This window comes from Rhododendron vialii, chromosome 6a, assembly GCF_030253575.1.
Source record: "Rhododendron vialii isolate Sample 1 chromosome 6a, ASM3025357v1".
Lineage (NCBI taxonomy): Eukaryota > Viridiplantae > Streptophyta > Magnoliopsida > Ericales > Ericaceae > Rhododendron > Rhododendron vialii.
Window position 1 is genome coordinate 2,966,602 of NC_080562.1, and position 22,403 is coordinate 2,989,004.

A 22,403-nucleotide genomic window follows, 5' to 3' on the forward strand; every position below is an offset into this window, starting at 1 on the left:
CAGAGGAAAGCCCAAATCTTTATCCGGATTAAATGGGACCCCGGGCCCATCACCTCATGCAAGGTCCACTGCCCCTTCTTGGGCCAAATAAAACTCTTTAGATAGGAAACTGGTATGGGCCTCAAGGCCCACCTCAGACTTACCCATTTCCACTGCTTCCACAGACTCCTCAACTCTAGATTCAAACGCCTCCGAGTTGTCCTGGTTGACTGCACTGACTTGCATTAAATGCACGTCTGCTTCTCCTTGCTTCGAGCCCCCGCCTTCTTCATCAGCTTTCCCAGTAGAAGAGTCCCATCCATCCTCACCCACTCGAGTTCTCTGGGTCCCAGCTTTGAGAGCCACGTCACCATTTTCTTCCTTGTCTCTGCTGAAACCAGAGGTCCTGGTATCCCTCATCAGAATTCTTCCCCCACCATCTTTTTCCTTAGGCGGTGAGTATAGGGCTTCAACCTCATCTGGAGAGCTTAAAGATGAAAGTTCTGAAATCTTTACATCGTAACACACACCTTGAACCTCAATTTTAATCCATTTATCAATGGTTGTTATCTCCGCCGTGGCTACCAGAATTTTCCCTTCCGCGAACGAAAGGTCTTTGAGAGTGGATTCATCTACCATAATGAGCGATCCCCACAGCTCCGCAATCAGTTTAAACGAGGCTGCGTTCCAAACGTTTAAAAGGACTTCCTTACAGCTAAGCCATACAAATCTCTCCAAGCAAGCCGGTTCCCCCCTCCATGGTTTAACACTTGCAAACCATAGATCCATCCAAAGTTTCTTCATCATCTCGTCTCTAACCTCCGTGCTCTGGAACGTAATCAGAACAAACCTTCCGCCCATGGATCAAAATTGGGCCACTTTATCAGTCTCCATACTAAAGTTGACATTAAGAGTCATCATGGAGACAACTTTGTGCATCACTGCTATTGCACTCCTATGAAGGCACCCATTGCCACTCTATTTGATTTTTAAAAAATTCTTTTGATCAGGCCCTGCTTTTGATGATTCCCCTTTGAGAGCTTGAGCGAAAGATTTATTTATTCCACCGAGACCACCATAGAACTCAGCCCTACTATCCTCCTTCTGCACCTCATTACCATATCTTTGAATTGGATTCACACCTTGCCAGATTCCTTTCTCCTTCTGTAATGGAGGCCTGAGATGTTTCACCGTAGACTTCAATTCATTGATTCTGAAACTGGCTTCTTTAACAAAAAGCCTCTCCTTCTCCACCCAAACTCCATTCATTCTTGATATTGCCCTGTTGGCTGCCTCATAGCAATCATACCTGACGAAACCAAATTTGTTGCCTGTACTCTTGCTTCTTTTCAGAGGTATAAATACATCCTTAACTTCCCCAAACTTGTTAAAAGCTCGCTTTAACCACATCTGATCCTTCTGCTCCGGAATATTATCAACAAATAATGTGACAGTTTCCATCCTCCTCTCCCTGTTTATTTTTGCCCCTCTATGGTTTTTGATCACAGGGATCCAACCCCCAGCTTCCCCTCGGAGTTGTTCTCTGTTTGGCCCACTCTCTCTCTCACTCTCTAGCTCTCTCTCGCTCCATGCCAATCCTATTCTGCCACTTACTTACAGGGTATCCAACTAAAGTCGGAGCAAAGTTTCGTATGAACTGACCCCAAATGATAATTCACGAAAACTTGACACAAATTAACAAATACAGAAAAAATTAAACTAGGACCAACAAACTAACAAATACAAAGATATTTGAATTAGTGTAAAAAAGAAGCTGGCTTATTAAGCCAAACATGGCGTAGTGCTTAGCTGGACGTACGTATTAGAGAAAGAAGTTCTTCAAATGGGACAAACTTTTGTTAACATTCGTTGTCTCTTTTGAGAGTAAAGTCTGAGAGTTGGACATGGTATGAGGTGAAGCTTTGGATTTAGTTGAGTTAATCACAGCCGTTGACTGGACCAAAATGGACATTAACAAACTGGATGGGATCCTAACCCCTGTTTTGCTGCCATGAATTGCTGTTTCCTCTTGTCAACTGCCGAGCCTGTAGAGGGCTAAGAGAAATTTAAGTTTTTAATCTATGTGGGATCTTGTTGCTTAAAGAGTTGGATGTTACTGGAGGGGGTAGAAGCCCATCAACTGTGGGGCAGATTGATGTTCAATGATGCTTGGAATATAAGGGTCGTGCAATTAGTTTCGAACTGTGCTGCTGCAAGCTAGGTGCTGCTGCTGCTGCTGCTGCAGTGTGATACCTTTCAAATGATTGGGCCTTTGGTTTCAAATTCAGGCTTGGTGTTGTGTTATCAAGTTTGGACCAATTCAATGTTTCATTGGATGTATCTTTTTGTTTCTTTTGCCTCTTTTGGCCTCATATTATACTTCAATTTATGGGGCTAGTATTTGGTCTCCTCTGGATATATTTTTTGTTGAGTTTTAATAAAATTTTGTTACCTATCAAAAAAAACCTACCCGTGATTTCTAAAATGGAGTTCAGCTATTATGCCGTTAACAGAAGCAACGAAATGTCTAAAATGCCGTTGTATATTTCGCCTCATCTTCCTCAAACCCAGCTGAGGGGCAGTTCCGTCGCAGCTAAACAACGCGAACTCGACAACAGAGTCACCCCAGCTGTACGACGGCGGCACCAGATTCCTCCACTAGTGGCAGTCAATTGGAGCGAGAGCGACGGAAGTGGCAAATAGAGAGACCTGGATGTCTCTCTCTCCCCCCATTTTCTGGAAAAAAATTGTTTTGTTTTTTTAATTTTTTCCTCAAATTTTGGAATTTAAAAAAAAAAAAAAACGGGATCGGATTCGGATTTTACAGATTTGGATTATTACTACTGAATTTATAAAGTTCGGATCCAAATCAGATTCGAGCAATTTCGGATCCGGATCCGATCCGGTCCATTGACAGGCTTACTTATAACTACACAATCAGGATCCTCCATGTGTTGCGCTAATGTGTGAATAATACATTAACCGATGCCCTTTTCGTAGTAGGCCTTTGTTTTGGTTTTCGCCCGTCACTGAAGTGTCATCTTTATTGTAACGGCAACAACACAATTGTACTCCCTCATTATTAATGCATTTGTAATCACTGTGTTTGATTTGTAATTTTGAGATAAAAAAAGTTCTATAGATTTACATATTTTTCTGTCTTTAGTAAATTTTTTTTAATATTTTGACAAACTCTTTTACTTTTTGAATAGAGATATGGTATGTACATCCAAAAAATATAAAGTATATGACGAAAGATCACTAAAGACGAAAAAATACAGATGACGAAGCAGTCAAGTTTTAGAGAGGTTATTTTTGAGAGGAGAACAAAACAAATTGAATGTGTTCCCAAAAAATCAAGTTTGGATTACCGTTTGTGGAAGTCTGACTGTGCTATTGTTGGTGAGGTGTTTACCAAATTTCTCGATTGATTGAAATCAATGGAGATGATTAAAATAAGTGCTGGAATGTGAAAATGTGTAGTTTGGTTCATTGTCGTTTTCAGGACTTTTTTTGGAAGCAAACAATGAAGTTGGTGAAGTATGAAAGAAGAATAATAAATGGACTTTATTAATCTCTTTTTTTTTTGCTAAGCAAAAAGAATTTATTAATTTTTATAAAGGATTACAAAAATTAAAAGGATCAAGGGCACACCGGCAAAAGCCATCCGAGACCTAAAAGAAGGTAAAATGCCAACTGAACACCAAAGAAATCCACATCCACAGAACCTCAATAGCCAAAAACCCAAAACAAGCCTCACACCTGATACCTAATCCCCCATCCACAACAAGCCGAAAAGCCAAACAAAAAAAAAAGAAGCCAAAACTAAACCAAATAAGCAGCCAAACCAAAACCACAAAGCCACTAAACAAAACCAAAATAAGCCAAACACCTCAAACCAGCCCAGTCTTGAGTTCAAAAAGCCACAGAGAGAGAGGCATCCTCCTTGAAAACATCATCGTCCTCCGAGATATCCTCTTCCTCAAAATCATCTAGAGCATGGATCCTATCTTTTAATTCTTCCTCTTGCATTTCAACAAATCTCTTCAGATTATAATTCCTCCCTCTTTTAAGTTGAATACCCAAAGTCTTACCAACATCCAACATCTTACAAGCTTCCTTAAAGAACACTGAGGAATAAGAGCTCTTATTATTATTATGCTTTAAAGTAGAAGTACAATCGACTAAGACAGTCGAGTGAACGATTACAAGTTATAAATACTCTTAGGAAAAGATAAAAAAGATAAGCCGTTGGGCGTTTGGATGTCCTTGTAAACTTCTTCAATTCTTCTATTTGTAGGCCGTCTTCTAATCTTGAATTTTGAATTTGATCAATTCCCCAATTTGATTTAAATTTGGGCAGTTCCCCTCTTCAATTTCCGGATTGGGATGTTAATCCAACGGCTCTGCATCTTCTTGTAATCGAAATGTATTTCACAGTCGACTTCCACGTGTAAAAAACAGTTAAAGCGTGCACTCGACTAGTTAATCTAGTCCAATTAATTAATTTCATTGTAACTGCGTTTGAAAGAAGGCTAAACCGCTATATCTCAAAATAAAACCATATTAACCACTAATCATGACACTTGTCATCATCTGGATTACTGTTAATAAATGGTATAAACACGAGGGAAACAAAAAGTTTGACTATTTTGCGTTGAAGTTTTCTTTTTTCTTTTTTGTTTTGTTTTGATCCACTTGTCCGTTGAAGTAACCTGGTAATTTTCATTGACAGGTTCATTGGTTAAGGTCCCCCACTGTCCTTAGGCCCCCTTAAACTCTAGTAGAGCTGAGTTTTTTTTTTTTTGATCCACTTGTCCGTTGAAGTCACCTGGTAATTTTCATTGACAAGTACATTGGTTAAGGTCCCCCACTGTCCTTAGGCCTCCCTTAAACTCTAGGAGAGCCGCCCCAGAATGGACCATAAACTGGTACACTTGGATTTTGCTTGTACGGAGTACTTTGTAATGATACACTTTCCCAAGCACACCAAAAAGTCGAAGCCTAAGTCATGAGACCATCAAAAACATGCCCTTGAACATGACCTTGAACATGACCTAGCTAGAACTAAGAAAAATAAAAACATGACTTATAACTACACAATCAGGAACCTCCACGTGTTGCGCTATTGTGTGAATAATACATTAACTGATGCCCTTATCGTAGTAGCCTGACCAAACCTTGAAATTAAAACCAACTAAGGCCTCAATCTTCTAAACTTAATTAATTACTTGTTTCCGTTATTGTGTTTTGTTTGGCTTTTTTGAATTTTTATTAGATTTGGGTGATATTTTTCGGATTAATCATCCGTCTCGATTAGAGGAATCTAAAAAGTATTAAATTATGACCGAAAGCAAAAAAAAATTCAATAAAGACGAAAAAAGTAACAAACAATTGTCTTATTTGAATTTTTTCAATATCGGTTCATATTTTTAAACTTTTGCGATTCATCTCGTTGAGACGAACGATTAACTCCAAAATGTACGATGAAAAGCTAAACATAAAGTTATGAAAAGTAAAAAATACCGAAATAAAGTTTCAGACTTATAAGTTTAATTACAAGAACGCCACATAAGCCGTGTCTTTTTCTTTTCCCCCTCTATATATATTGTCCTTGACAATCACAAATCTGTAATTACTAAGCCGTGTCTAATTTCTTCACCCCTACTTTTTTTTTTGATAGACAATAAAATTTTATTACGACTCGACAAAGGGTATATCAAGATGGTAACTCTAAATACAAGAAAAAATTTGAAGCATAGAGAAGGCTAGAGAAAGAAGAAGAAAATAAGAAAAAATACATCCAATGAAAGATTGACTGAAACCCATAGGAGATAGATGGAAACTTCCATTACCCCAGCCAAGCAGCTTCCAGCAAATAACAATGGGAACCAAGAGTCCCGACAATCAGCAATATCCCATTAATTCCAACATCAGCATCAGCATGTAATACAACACCCCCTCTTTGTTTCGATAGCCCGGCCACCACTCTCTCTCTCTCTCTCTCTCTCTCTCTCTCTCTCTCTCTCTCCCTCCTTACCTTCGTCTCTACTCTCTTACGTACATTAGTTTCTTAATTATGGATCAAAATAGAGCCGCGAGCATGGAGGGTCGAAATAGGGTGCACAGTCGCCTTTGCCGAAGTGGTCTGGCCACTGATCTTCTTCCTTATATTTTCAAAATTATGGGGAAGATGAAGATTGATGTTGTGTGTGCTATTTTGAATATCATGTGTGAATGTGTAAGTGCTACGCTTGAGCAATTGGCCGAGGACAGATTAATTTATATTTGTGCCGGGTTCGGATGTGCTACAGTGGCAATTGGGTTCACTATTGGGGAGTTTTCATGGATGATAAAGAAGAAAATGCGCATTGGCTTTTTTGAATTTTTAGGATTAATTGCGGCAATTTTACAGGTGATAATTTCCGCTCTGCAAGTTTTGCTCAATCATCTTCGTATATCATTCCCTATAAAATTCTCCATCTTTTCCCTTGTCTTCGCATTAGTCTTTGGTTTCTACCGGCTGGTCTTGAAACCCCGCAACCACCGCAGATTTTTTATGTACTGTAAAGAAAGCACTCATTTCTTGCCCTTACAAGTGTGCGACAAGATGCACCCTACGAAGACTCTCCTTGGCTGCCCTATTTGTGCCGGTACCCTCAAACTTTCTCTTCACTGGCTAGAGAAGGATGAAAATTATGTAAGCATCCCCATTAGTTCCTTTCAAAATGCTCCAAGTGAAGTTGGGGAATGGATATATAATGAAGCGAATAATGATGTGGTACAAGATTGACCAGCTTCATCGAGTGATATGATATAGAAATTTCCAAATTAACTTCCCCAAGAAACGAGAGAGGAAGAGTTCGAATTGATTATTTGAATGTGGTACATAGTTAGAGGGAGGAATGATTGATTATTAGTTGTTTTTTGATTATGTAATTTGTTTACAAATATGTATGGTAGAATGGAATACTAGCTAGTGTAAGAGAGAAACTGGAGAGAGAGGGAGAGAGGGAGAAGAGTTAGAGAGAGAAACCCACTAGACGGGTTTGTTCGATCGAGAAAAGTGACTTTGTTGTATGACTGTGTGGGAATATTAATTCTCTCTCCCACGATCATCGGTGAATGAATTTGTTTTCTCTTAATATTTAACTTAATGAACAAATTCAACTAATTAAACACATACGGATAAATAGCAATAATTCTTCCTTAAAAATGGATAAACGGTAGTAATAATTTATCGGGAGAAGGGTCATTGGATTATGAACTTCAATGAAAGCCAAACTCTCCTCCGCCGCGTCCTCCGCCACCACCACGTACCACCTGCTCTGCTCCAACGGATGGTCTTCCAACTGGGTCCCGCCCAGTTTGCGGTTAGGTAAGTCCCCGGTGGGAATACCACGTGGCAGGTGGCGGAGTCGGAGCTGGCGTCGACTGTGTTTTGGATGGGAACTTGGGAAGGGTGTCGTAGTGGAGGCCGTCGCCGTGATCGGTGACAGAGAATGTGAGGGTTGGTTTGGGGAGGGGAGGGGAGGGGAGGAGGATGTTTGGTGACGTGGAGGAGTGTGATTTGACGATGGTGGAGAAGAGGAGGAGTCCGACGAAGTCACGAAGGTGAGGTGGTCGGGCAGACGAAGGGGGCCCTTTTGGCCACCGCCGGAGGAAGAACGATGGTGGTAGGGCGAGTCCGACGAGGTTGCGGATGACAAGGTTTGGCCGCTGCCGGAGCTTGACCATTGGTGGTGGGGGGCCGGATGATTAAGGTGGTCTTTTTTTGGCCGCCGCCGGAAGTTAGCGAGTCCGGTGAGATCGTCAATGACGAAGGTGATTGTTTTTGGTCACTGCCGGAGGGGTCCGAAGGTGTTGTGCATATATACACATAGTATGTATGTATGTATGTCCAGAGAGAGAGAGAGAGAGAGATCTAGAAAGGAAATACAGTGGAAATGTTTGGTGAGTGGAGGTGAATCTGGAGACAATTATTAATTTTGCTTCTTAGGGTTGAAAATTTGGTTGTCGTCGTCAATGAGAGATGCAAAATTAGGGCTACCGTGGCAGCACCACTTTTCCAAAAACAAAAGCAAAAAGCAAGATTCCCAATTCATATTGAGGAAATTCGTTATCAATATCTGATCAGCTTAACTTTTTGCAATGAAAGATGGAAACAGAAATCACTATAACATGAAGGACTTGAATTGTCGGAAGATATAAGGGTGAGATTTTATTTTGGGTCACATGCTAGATTTTTAATAAAATGATCTTTGATTCGGTTGTTGATGCATGACACGATGTCAGAAATCAGATATATATGTTTATACAAGCGTTCTACCCGTACTATGCACGGCAACAAGAAAAATAATCTATTATATATGTTTAATGTTATTTGTAGCTTAATTTATGTTATTTACCCCCATTTTGGAAGATTTATTATTACACACGTAATTTTTAGTGAGAGAATATTTGAGCATGAAAGGAAGTGAAAAAAGTTTCTTTTTTCCCCCTAACTTTTGGTATTTTTAAAAGTGCAGAAAAAAAGAAGTGAATTTTATGAGAAGAATGTCACATTTGAGAGAGAATTATGGAGAGAGCTTGATTTTATTTTATAAACTACATTTGCAGGATATAGTATAGATTATAGATATATGTGTGTGCATGTATAGGCTAATGTCATATAATATATCTAGGGAAATGATATTAGCATTTCAAAAATTGATGCAGGCACTTCAAAATCAGTGTAATTCCAAAGTCATTTTCCTTTGTTTTTTGGAGTGCCTGCATCAATTTTGGGAGTACCAATATCATTTCCCTATATCTGTACTTATAAGAATGTAATTTTTTTTATAGGCACTTATAAGAATGTAGTTACCTAAAATTAAAAGAGCTTTCTTCGTAATTATCTCTCCTACATGGAATTTTCTCTAATTTTTATTCTAATTTTTTATGAAATGTAAAAATATATAATTTATTTTGTTTGAAAAGAAAGCTAAGTTTGATCAATAACATAACAAATTATACTACATTTTGCATGAAACTATCCTCTTAATTTCTTTCTATCTTTGTTTTATTTATTGTTGTAAAATTTTTCTAATTTTTTGGTGAGAAAGAGAGTAAATTTCAAGCGCTATACATATCGACTACGGACAACAGAAAAAAGGTTCTTAATGATGTTTTTTTTTTCGTCCCTGTTTATCAAACGGGCAAGACGCTAGTGCTTATGTATATACGTGTGAATATTATGTAGCGTAGTTGTGAATCCTTGTATTGAAGGCCCTCCAGCTAATCATGCCCTTTGTCATACCGTGGAAGAAGCACGGAGACTTGCATTCTACTCCTAAGCAATGTGGGATTCTATTTCCTTAACATCCCTCTCATGTGCAGCCGTGTTGAGGTCTGTCACGTGTGGCAACTTTTGGGTTCTATCTTCATCGTGCAGCCTTTTTGCTGGTCTATCATTGTGGGACGTGGATTGGAAATTTTTTAAATGTGGAGTAGAATGAGCCATGCTCTGATACCACGTAGAAACTTTATATCTATCTTAAAATCAATTAACAATGAGTAAAGAGATCTCAAATGTTATTAAATAATCACTTATTCCACTACCAAGTAATGTAAGATTCTATTTCCTTAACAAAGTATGACCAAATTCCACCATATCGCACATCTACCACCGGGCAAATCAAATGGGGTTGATTGCCTTGCAAGGCTTAATTGGCTCCCAACAGGAGGAAGTGTTGAGTTACTTTGCTGCTAGGGAGTTTGTCTTAGCTTATGCGTTGGGTGTGGGTCACCTTAGGAATTTATTTCCTTCTGTTTTTCAGGTTTGTAAAGGTGAAAGTCTGTTTCCACGACTCTGGTGTTTTGAATTAGAGTCCGTTCCAGAACACTTTCTTAAAAAATAAGTACTTATTTCATATTTTCAAACTCAAAAATAATGTAAACGAAAAATAAATTTTTAATTTTTTTTGCACCGTATTAAAAATTTTATTAAGATCTCTTAAATAAGATCCATATTGCATAATTTTCGATTTCAATAAATTTATTATTTTTAAGCATAAAATTACTTTTTTAAAAAATAATTACTTATTCGTCTTTCTGAAACAAAGTCTTAATGTATGAACCTTCCGTTTGACCAAAAAGAGAAAAAGAATATAATGTGAGATACCGATGGAATAGGCATCTTTATGGCTTTATTAAAATGTTGGAATCTGTGTACCTTAAGTGGCAAACTGTCTCCACTTTTGTTAGTGGTGGAAGTTTGACTATATATGTTGTCCGTAGAAGTCATTTTACTACTAGTAAAAAACACTACTCCTTATCAAGTAAAAGTATCTTAAATCGATAGGCTGCCGAAAGTGATTAGACCCCATCCATTAGCGGAGACTCTCGTTTAAAGTCGAAACAAATTAATATTTTATATAAACTAATTGTAATAAAGTTGATAGCATTCGAAAGGTTTCTTTTAAGGATAAGGAATAATTTCTAAGTCTTAACTTCGATCACTAGGTCAATTCCATAGGGTTGCCTAGATATCCTTTAAAGTGTGTCTCGTATGCTTAGATATTCTTTTAAGGATAAGGTTTAATTATTTTATAAATTTGACCCATTAGAAAGGCAGTATCCAAAGCTCCATATAAAACTCATAAAATGATCCGAAGCACATACCCACTTTGGTATCATCTCCATTTCAATAGGGCTGCTCTCTAAGTAATTAATTATGTAGCGGAAACTGTTGATTGCTATCATATTAATTAACTAATTATCTTAGTTCATATTGTATCATATTTATTTAATGTTTTAAGTGTACCTTTTTTTTTTCGCTAAAAAAAAGAATTTCTTTTAAGTGTACCGTTGGAAGCCTATTGTGTGCAAATTAAAAACCGTAGGGAAAATGATGGTCAATGACTTGTTTTGATAATTAATACTCATCAAAGATATTTTCAGCATTAACAAATGTTCTTAGCTTGTTCTTGACATGTGTTAATTATCAAAACATATCATGGGCCGTCATTTTCCCTAAACCCTACTGCCTTCTTATAAACCGCCCAAGTTCCCTTATTTTCCCAACTATAATTAGTCGGCTATTGTTTCCTTAAGCAAAATATAATTCTAAAGTTTTGTTTAATTAATCATCGAAGGGATTATGACGATTAAAATGACCTAAAGCACAACAACATCACAATAAAAAAAACAAGCGTTGCAACCATGTTTTTTTTAAATTTTTTTTGCTCGGCAAAAGGAAATTTTTTATTGAGCTCAACAAGGGTACATCGAGAGAGGAGGCCACTTAGATCCCACCCCAAAAAATGGAGCGAGAGACCAAATGGCAAAAAGGAAACGAACTACAAAAAAGAAACAGAGGGGACACTTCCAACAAGTCAGTTGGAGGTGCCAAACTAAGAAATCGCAACACTCCCAAAATTCTACAGTCTAATCCTCTTACTCCTGATCACCTCTATGCCCCTTTTGAAGTCTTCCGCTGAGAATTCCGTAACATTAAACTTTGCCTTGATTCAGAATGCCACTCTAATTTTGATCAAGTCCACAACTTCCGCTACATCCAGATGCTTGTTACTCAACATAACCTCATTTCTAGCAGTCCAGATTGACCATAAACCTACAAACAAAATTGATTCCCTTCATTTCTTTTCCAGGTTTTTGAAAGAGTTGTTAAACCACATTGTTATGAAGTCCATGATTGTTGGAGGACATATCCAAAGAACGCCTCACCACCTCAATATACCCATCCACACTTCCCACAAGAATCTGCAGTGGAGTAGTAGGTGTCTTTTTGGCACCATCGATCTTGACAATGTGAGAGACTAATTAAAGGGCAATTGTGCTAATCAACTCTATGCAATATGGGATTTGCAATTGTATCACGTTTAGTATTTCAAAATCATATTTGGAGAATAAACTTTTGAAAGTCTAAAGCAGCCGTACATATCTCAAGTTTTAGCTCAGTGTCGGCTATGTGTGGTAGGTTATCTTGGATTAGTGTCCATCTATCATATCTGTCTCAAGCATGTAGTTACTAATCATTGGGTTTTGTTAATACCTAGCACATATGTTAATACTCATTTAACGATACCCACAATACCCACTTATATATGAATGGTTACAAAAGTTTTGTTGGACTTATAATGAGTGAAATGATTTTGGCACTCCACTATCTTGATAAATGCACTTTAAAATTTGTGTTTTAGTGTTTCAAAATGCACATAGCGCATTATTTAAAGCATAAAAGACAAATTTTAAAACATTAATGGCCGACCAATTTTTGGTGTCCAAAATGGCTCCCATTAGAGAGAATTTGGGTCTTGAAACAAAATATGGCTTTGGCTATTATGGTTTGTATTTACGGGAATCGAACTCTGTCCATATATATATACACGATAATATAACGGCCCGTTTGGATGGAGGATATGATTTTGGGTGGATATAGAAGGATGGTGGATTTGAAGGTGGATATGTAATAAGGGTGGATATGTAAGAAGGGTGGACCCACCTCCTAAGAAGGGTGGATTTGTAATCCAGTGTTTGGATAATTTTTTTGGAAGGGGATTTATAGGGTGGATTTGATGGGATTATATGTTCAATGACTGAATTGCCCCCCACAAATGTTTAAACTTAATTTTATTTTAGAAAAATAAATTTTCCGGAAACAAATTAAAAGTAAACCATAATTTAATTAAAAAATACTTAAACAACGTGTATATATGTATATGTCAATATAGATCTAAAAAATCAGAACAAAACCCACCCACTGCATCGCCTTCTGTTCTTCCCCAAAAAAACACATCCTCTGCATTGCCTCGTCTTCTCCGTCCGCCGTTGCCGTCGCCGCCGTCGATCATCACCACTCCGGCCGTCTCTCTTGCTCCGATCATCACTACAACTTCTACCTCTCTCCATCCGAAAGGCTTCAAAAAACACATGTTGGCAAACAGTTGGTGTGCGGAGTTATGGTCTACAGAGTTGTCGTTATCGGTGGACGGTGTCATTGGAAGGGGGAACGTGTTTGCAAATTAATCAAAGGTACATTTTCTCAAACAGTTTGTGGGCGAAATTGTGGTCTACAGAGTTGTCGACATAAGTGAGGCAGCGAGGAAAGTTGAATGCTTGCCTTACCTGTCTTGGACTTCTGTTGGGATACACTTGAGTTCTCTCCGATATGTTGTTGTAGTTGGAGCCGTGGTCGTGGGCTGGCAACGGCGGTTGTGGAGAACATGGGCTGACGAAGGGAGGCTGTAGTGTTTTTTGGGGGGGCCAGGAGAGGGGATTGTGGTTTTGTATGGTGGAATCGGTGGAGTTTTGTGTTGTAACGGTTGGGAAGAGGTGTGGGGTGGGGGAGAGATTACTTGTAAGGGTGAGGAGAGGCATTTGGGGTCTTGTCTGGTAAGATCGTTAGGGTGTTTTGCATTGTAACGGTTGGGAAGAGGTGTGTGGTAGGATAGAGATCACTTGCAATTGGAAGGGGCATTTGTGGAAAAGAAAAGGTAGGAAACACCTTCATACATTTAGAAGAAGAAGTATAGAGATTTGAATAGATCTCGATTAGTATTACCTAAATAAAATTTCCAAATCACCTAAAACTTCATAGATTACAGGATATAATCAATTGAAAAGTTGTACGAATTCTTCAAAAGGACTTAAAAATTAGGTGCATCCAATTCATATATATTTGTAACATGCTATTCCAAATTGACAGGGTCCATATCAGTGCCCTCAACATGGTGTTGAGGGCACTTAGCCACTCAACACAATGTTGCGTTTCGTTACGTTCCATCCCGAAGATTGCTCTATCTCGGTTGTTTTGGGTTGTTCTAGCTTTTTTCTTTTTCTTTTGATCTCGTTTGCTAAAAAAATTACGTTCTTTTTTTTTGATTTTCAGCAATGAGAAACAGAGATTTTCTTGTTCTAGGGTGATAATAAATATATAGCAGTAGAGAGATACATAGAGAGTGATGACAATGGGGGATCCTCATCGGCAAAACATAAGGGACACTTTAAAAGAAGTTCTATTCTTGCTCAACAAAGGAAAATAGTTTTATTTAAAATTTATAAAGGACCAACTATTAAGTCCTGGTGCATGGGGACATAACTTTGATGCTACTCTTATTTACTTTTGTCAAATAGAACATAAAGTTTAGGCTCTGTTTGGTACAGTTGTCAATTTTTTATTTTTGCGTTTATGGAAAACAAGAAATGAGTTTTTGTTTATTAATTAAAAAAATATTTGGTGACCATAATAGTTTTTGTTTATTTGTTTTTTGGGCTGCTGAAAGTGTTTTATAAACAAATGAAAATGCAATTTTTGTGTTTCTAGAATTTCTTTAAACTGGTGGAATTGATTATATATTAATTTTATAAACAAAAATAGTAATACAAACATGTTTATGGTGCCTGTTTCAAAAAATATCAGAAACGAAAATAAAAAACTGAAAATAAATTTTTTTTCCAAATAGAGCCTTATCATTTTGCATGTTTTCTTGTTTTGGGTAGAAACTACAAAATTATTGAAATAATAACATTAAAAAGCAAAAGTTCTCCCTCTATTTAGTATTCATACCATTAGCATTAATTAATGCCAATCTAAAGCTCTATCAATTATAGAATGGGAAGCCGATCGAAAAAGAAATTATAATATCGGAATTTTTTTTTGCACTCCTATTTTATCTCTTTGCACTATTTTTCCTGTCATTTAAGAAGTGCAAAGTTTTTTATTCCCTCCATCCCAAAACATTTTCCCATTCCGCAAAATGGGAATTAAGAAATATAATATGAACAAGGACAAAAAAAAGGTCAAAAGATAAAAGAGTGGTGTGAAAATTAAAATCAAATTAATAAGGAGCACGAAAGAAATCAGAACCCAACAAACAAACATGTGGGAGAGTTGGAGCCAATTTAGCAACAGAACAAAATGGCCCAACAAATAGGCCTTAGAGAAACAGGCCTTGACCCAATACTGAAAGTCCATATTAAAGAAGAGATTATTCTAACATTCACCCAAAGAGCGTAAGATAATAGACAAAAGGTGCATTGATATCCGAAAAAGATGTATTGATATTTGTAAGAGTTTATTAATATTCATGAGATTTGCATTGACATCCGAACTTTTTTGAAAATTTCAAACTGTATGTGAAAAACTATAGAAAATTTCAAACTGTATGTAAAACTATAGAGCCGAGTGTTTTGTTTTTTTGATCCGCTTGTCCGTTGAAGTCCAATGGAGGAAACGGATTCATGTAGCCGACCCCAAGTAATTGGAACGTAAGGCTCGGTTTGATTTGGTTTGGTTTGTCCGTTGAAGTCACCTGGTAATTTTCATTGACAAGTACATTGATTAAGGTCCCCCACTGTCCTTAGGCCTCCTTAAACTCTAGTAGAGCTGAGTTTTTTTTTTTGATCCGCCTATCCGTTGAAGTCACCAGGTAATTTTCATTGACAAGTACATTGGTTAAGGTCTCCCACTATACTTAGGCCCCCTTAAACTCAAACAGAGCCGAGTTTTTGTTTTTTTCATCCGCTTATCCGTTGAAGTCACTTGGTAATTTTCATTGACAAGTACTGTTGGGAATGCCTTGTATTCTTTAGTCCCACATTGGTTAATTATGTTGTTCCCGTTTTTGTAGCCTATTATAAATAAGGCTTTTGGGGTACTTCTAGAAATTATCTTTTGGGCTTTCATATTGTGGCCTTTCTAGAGTTACGGATTATAGCCGGCTCTTTGTATCTCTTCTTCACGTTGGTTAGTGAATCCTCTCTCTCCTCGCCCGTGGACGTACCCATCTTGGGGAACCACATATATCTTGTGTCTTTGTGATTTCTTGTTTAGTTTTCAATTTCTCGTTCTTAGCTTGCGTTCATAGCGTTCGTTACAACAAACTGGTATCAGAGCCTTAGGTTGCAAAAACTAGGGTTTCGTTTCCGATTGTGGCTATGGCGGCTAAATTTGAGATTGCGAAGTTTGATGGGCAGAGCAGCAGTTTCAGTCTTTGGAGAGTAAAGATGAAGGCTTTGTTAACCCAACAAGGATTGCACAAGGTTTTGTTAAGCAAGACTAGTTCTGGAATTAAAGAGGAAGATTGGGATGATACAGATGCCAAAGCTCTGAGTTCTATTCAGTTGAGTTTGGCAGATGACGTTCTTCGCGAGGTGGAAGAAGAAACTTCAGCAGCAGGAATTTGGCTGAAGTTGGAAGGCATATATATGACGAAGTCGCTTACCAACAGGTTATATCTCAAACAACGTCTTTATACGTTTCGTATGCGAGAAGGTATACCTGTTAAAGATCATTTAGACGAGTTCAACCGTATTATTATGGATCTGAAAAATATTGATAGTAAAATTGAGGATGAGGACCAAGCCCTAATTTTGCTATGTTCTTTACCACTTTCGTATGAGCACTTTGTTACAACCCTATTGTATGGCAAAGACACGATATCCATGGAGGATGTTAAGGCCAGCCTATATTCGAAAGAATTGAGGAAAAAAGTGTCAGGTGAGGGTGATGCACATGCGGAGGGTTTGTTTGTTAGGGGAAGAACAACAGAAAGGGTGGAGTCGAGTAATAGGGGAAGATCCAGATCATCAGGTAAGAAGAAGGGAAAGTGCAATTATTGCAAGAAACCCGGGCACTGGAAAAGTGACTGTTTAAAACTCAAGGAGAAGGAAAAAGAAGACCAGAAAGGGGGTAAAGTAATTGCTGGAATTGCTGAAAGTTCAGATGAGTCAGATAATGTGTTATCAGTTACAGAGGGCGATTCTCGCTCTAATACCGAGTGGGTTCTAGATTCTGGATGTTCATACCATATGTGTCCGCATAGAGAGTGGTTTTCTACTTATGAGGCGGTCAATGGTGGTACAGTTTTGATGGGCAACAACATGGCCTGTAAGACTGTTGGTTCAGGAACGATTCAGCTTAGGATGCATGACGGTATTGTTAGGACTTTATCTGAGGTTCGACATGTTCCGGATTTGAAGAAAAATCTTATATCCCTGGGTGCTCTTGATTCTCATGGTTGCAAATTCCTCGGTGAAGGTGGAGTTTTGAAAGTCTCAAGGGGTGCATTAGTACTGATGAAGGGTCAAAAGCGTTGTAACCTTTATACACTCCAGGGCAGTACAGTTTTAGGTGCTGCAGCAACGGTTGCTTCATCCAAGGTTTCAGATTCAGACTTGACTCGTTTGTGGCATATGCGCCTTGGGCATATGAGCGAGAGGGGGATGACAGTTTTAAGCAAACAGGGTTTGCTATGTGGCCAGAAAATTGAGAAACTGGATTTCTGTGAGCATTGTGTCTACGGCAAGCAGTGCAGGGTAAAATTCAGTACAGCTGTTCATCGCACCAAAGGCACGGTGGATTATTTTCACTCGGATCTTTGGGGTCCCGCAGAGGTAACTTCTAAATGTGGTTTTCGATATTTTATGAGTATTATAGATGATTTCTCTCGTAAGGTTTGGGTGTATATGTTGAAACATAAGAGTGACGCTTTTAATACATTCAAACAGTTTAAAACTTTGATTGAGAATCAGACTGGTAAGAAAATAAAACGTTTGAGAACTGATAATGGTATGGAGTTTTGTCTTGGCGAGTTTGATAGATTTTGCAGTGATGAGGGCATTGTGAGGCATCACACAGTGAGAAAAACCCCTCAGCAAAATGGTGTGGCTGAACGAATGAACAGGACTCTTTTGGAGAAGGCACGTTGTATGTTGTCCAATTCCGGATTGGGCAAAGAATTTTGGGCTGAAGCCGTTTCCACAACATGCTATTTGGTGAACAGGTCTCCGTCGACTGCTATTGAGTGTAAGACTCCGTTTGAGGTATGGTCAGGTCATCCGGCTGATTATTCTGTGTTGCGTGTTTTTGGGTGTCCAGCTTACGCTCATGTGAATGAAGGTAAACTGGAGCCACGGGCCAAGAAGTGTATTTTCTTGGGTTATGCAGCAGGTGTCAAAGGGTACAGGTTATGGTGCTCTGATGATTTGAAGTTTTTGATCAGTAGGGATGTGACTTTTGATGAAAATTATCTGATTAAGGGGTCTAAGCAGGTTGATGATACAGTTCAGGAACATAGTGTTCCAAAGCAGGTGGAGTTTTTGGGTGAAGCTTCCGACTCAGGGAAGAAGCACATTGAGAAGCCAATTGAAGAGGAGTTCAAGAGTTCAGACACAGAGGTTGATGCATTAGTTGAGCAACCACGCACTATTGCTAAAGATAGGCCAAGGAGGGAGATTCGGCCTCCTGAAAGGTATTCGGCTTATTCTGAGATGGTGGCCTATGCTTTATCAGTTGCTGAGACAGTTGAGTATGAAGAGCCTTCCAGCTATACGGAAGCTATTTCGAGCACTGAGTCTGCACAGTGGTTTGTTGCTATGAATGAGGAGATTGAGTCTCTTCAGAAGAATCAGACATGGGAGTTAGTAGAACCGCTGAAAGGGAAGAGGATTGTTGGATGCAAGTGGATCTTCAAGCGCAAACCAGGTATTCCAGGGGTAGAAGACGCTCGATTTAAAGCTCGGCTAGTGGCGAAAGGATACAGCCAGAAGGAGGGTGTTGACTACAATGAGGTATTTTCACCAGTTGTAAAACATAGTTCCATTCGCACTTTACTTGCTATTGTTGCATGTTATGATCTTGAGTTAGAGCAACTTGATGTCAAAACTGCGTTTTTGCACGGCGAGCTTGAGGAACAGATTTATATGCGTCAGCCTGAGGGATTTGTTGTTTCTGGTAAGGAGGATCACGTTTGTTTACTTCGTAAGTCTTTGTATGGCCTCAAACAATCCCCTAGGCAGTGGTATAAGCGGTTTGATACTTTTATGATAAGCCAGTCATATTTTAGGAGTGAGTATGACAGTTGTGTGTATTTTCGAAAACTTCCAGATGGTTCATTTGTTTATCTACTGTTGTATGTTGATGATATGCTTATTGCTGCCAAGAGTGTGTCAGAAATCAACAGGTTGAAACAACAGTTAGGTGGTGAATTTGAGATGAAAGATTTGGGTGCGGCAAAACGTATTTTGGGTATGGAGATTTGCAGAGATCGAGTAGCTGGCAAATTATTTTTGAATCAGAAGTCTTATGTTCTTAAAGTACTTGAGCGCTTTGCCATGCAGAACTCGAAGCCAGTCAGTACCCCTTTGGCAGCACACTTTCGACTTTCAGCTGAGTTGTCACCACAGTCGGAGGATGAGGAGAAGTATATGTCTCAGGTTCCATATTCGTGCGCAGTTGGGAGCCTTATGTACGCCATGGTATGTACTCGTCCTGATATTTCACATGCAGTTAGTGTCGTTAGTCGTTATATGGGGCGTCCAGGAAAGGCACATTGGGAGGCTGTGAAATGGATACTACGGTATTTGTGCGGAACTGCAGGTGTTGGTCTATTGTTTGGGATTGTCAATTCTGGTGATCATGCTGTTGGTTATGTTGATTCGGATTTTGCCGGTGACCACGATAAGAGGAGGTCTCTGACAGGTTATGTCTTTACTCTGTCCGGAAGTGCCATTAGTTGGAAAGCTACTTTACAGGCTACAGTTGCGCTGTCTACAACAGAAGCGGAGTATATGGCCATTGCTGAAGCTGTGAAGGAGGCATTGTGGATGAGAGGTTTGCTTTGTGAGCTTGGTCTTGCACAGGTGTGAGTTCAGTATTTTGTGATTCGCAGAGTGCTATACATTTGACTAAAAATCTGATGTATCATGAGAGGACTAAGCATATCGATGTCAGGTATCACTTCGTTCGAGATATCATCTCACAGAAGCAAGTTGAGGTGAAGAAAGTGGGTACGGCAGATAACCCAGCAGATATGTTGACTAAACCGGTTCCGGTTGCCAAGTTCAAGCATTGCTTGGGCTTGCTTGGTATTTGCAGTTGATCGCCCCTCGGGGGCATTTGGCGAGTGAGAGGTTAGAAGGGGATAGCTATATTTGGTGATTTAGTTCGATGGAATTCAAGTCAAGGTGGAGAATTGTTGGGAATGCCTTGTATTCTTTAGTCCCACATTGGTTAATTATGTTGTTCCCGTTTTTGTAGCCTATTATAAATAAGGCTTTTTGGGTACTTCTAGAAATTATCTTTTGGGCTTTCATATTGTGGCCTTTCTAGAGTTACGGATTATAGCCGGCTCTTTGTATCTCTTCTTCACGTTGGTTAGTGAATCCTCTCTCTCCTCGCCCGTGGACGTACCCATCTTGGGGAACCACATATATCTTATGTCTTTGTGATTTCTTGTTTAGTTTTCAATTTCTCGTTCTTAGCTTGCGTTCATAGCGTTCGTTACAACAAGTACATTGGTTAAGGTCCCCCACTGTCTTAGGTCTCGTTAAACTCTAGTAGAGCCGCCCCTGAATGGAGCATAGACTGGTACACTTGGATTTTGCTTGTACGGAGTACTTTGTAATGAATCTTTCCCATGCACACCCAAAAGTCGTAGCTTAAGTCAAGAGACCATGAAAAACATGCCCTTGAACATCACCTATCTAGAACTAAGAAAAATAAAAACATGACTTATAACTACCAAGCTAGAACTAAGAAAAATAAAAACATGTCTTATAACTACACAATCAGGATCCTCCACGTGTTGCGCTAATGTGTGAATAATACATTAACCGATGCCCTTATCTTAATAGCCTGACCAAACCATGAAATTAAAACCAACTAAGGCCTCAATCTTCTAAATTTAATTATTATTTTTCGTTGTTGTGTTTTGTTCGTTTTTTCTGAACTCTTATTAGAATTGGGTGATATTTTTCGTATTAATCATCCGTCTCGATCAAATGAGTTTAAAAAGTATAAATTATGATCGAAAGCAAAAAAAAATTCACTAAAGACGAAAAAAGTATCAAACAGCTACCTAATTTGTCTAAAATTTCATCTTATTTGAATTTTTTTAATATCGGTCCATATTTTAAACTTTTGTGATTCATCTCGTTGAGACGAACGATTAACTCCAAAAATTACGATAAAAAGCTAAACATAAACTTATGAAAAGTAAAAACTACTAAAATAAAGTTTCAGACTTATAAGTTTAATTACAAGAACACCAACTAAGCCGTGTCTTTTTCTTTTCCCCCTCTATATTGTCCTTGACAATCACAAATCTGTAATTTCAAAGCCGTGTCTAATTTTTTTCACACATGCTTTTTTTTTGGATCGACAATAAAATTTTATTATAATTCAACTAAGGGTACATCGAGACGGCAACTCTAACTACAAGAAAAAAATTTGAAGCATAGAGAAGGCCAGAGAAAAAAGAAGAAAATAAGAAAAAATACATCCAATGAAAGATTGACTAAAACCCCAAGGAGATAGATGGAAACTTCCATTACGCCAGGCAAGCAGATTCCAGCAAATAACAATGGGAACCAAGAATCCCGACAATCAGCAGTATCCCATTAATTCCAACATCAGCATCAGCATGTAATACAGCACCCCCCCTCTTTAATTCGATAGCCCGGCCACCACCTTCTCTCTCTCTCTCTCCTTCCTTTGCCTTCGTCTCTACTCTCTTAGGTACATTAGTTTCTTAATTATGGATCACAATAGAGCCCCGAGTATGGAGGGTCGAAATAGGGTGCACAACCGCCTTTGCCGAAGTGGTCTGGCCACTGATCTTCTTCTTTATATTTTCAAAATTATGGGGAAGATGAAGATTGATGTTGTGTGTGCTATTTTGAATATCATGTGTGAATGTGTAAGTGCTACGCTTGAGCAATTGGCCGAGGACAGATTAATTTATATATGTGCCGGGTTCGGATGTGCTATAGCGGCAATTGGGTTCACTATTGGGGAGTTTTCATGGACGATGAAGAACAAAATGCGCATTGGCTTTCTTGAATTTTTAGGATTAATTGTGGCAATTTTACAGGTGATAATTTCCGCTCTGCAAGTTTTGCTCAATTATCTTCGTATATCATTCCCTATAAAATTTTCCATCTTTTCCCTTGTCTTCGCATTAGTCTTTGGTTTCTACCGGCTGGTCTGGAAACCCCACGACAAGCATAGATTTTTTATGTACTGTAAAGAAAGCACTCATTTCTTGCCCTTAAAAGTGTGCAACGAGATGCACCCTACGAAGACTCTCCTTGGCTGCCCTATTTGTGCTGGTACCCTCAAACTTTCCCTTCACCGGCTAGAGATGGATGAAAGTTATGTAAGCATCCCCATTAGTTCCTTTCAAAATGCTCCAAGTGAAGTTGGGGAATGGATATATAATGAAGCGAATAATGATGTGGTACAAGATTGACCAGCTTCGTCGAGTGATATGATATAGAAATTTCCAAATTAACTTCTCCAAGAAATGAGAGAGGAAGAGCCCGAATTGGCGATTTGAATGTAGTACATAGTTAGAGTTAGGAGTGATTAATTATTAGTTGTTTCTTGATTATGTAATTTGTTTACAAATATGTATGGTGGG

At 38.7% G+C, this 22,403-nt stretch overlaps 1 protein-coding gene across 1 annotated transcript; it reads right to left on the reverse strand.

The window, feature by feature from the left end:
• Nucleotides 1-957: 957 nt before the first annotated feature.
• On the reverse strand, nucleotides 958-1,440 carry LOC131330752 (uncharacterized). Its single transcript, XM_058364443.1, has one exon. The coding sequence runs from the start codon at nucleotides 1,438-1,440 to the stop codon at nucleotides 958-960; it is 483 nt and encodes a 160-aa protein (XP_058220426.1).
• Nucleotides 1,441-22,403: the final 20,963 nt, after the last annotated feature.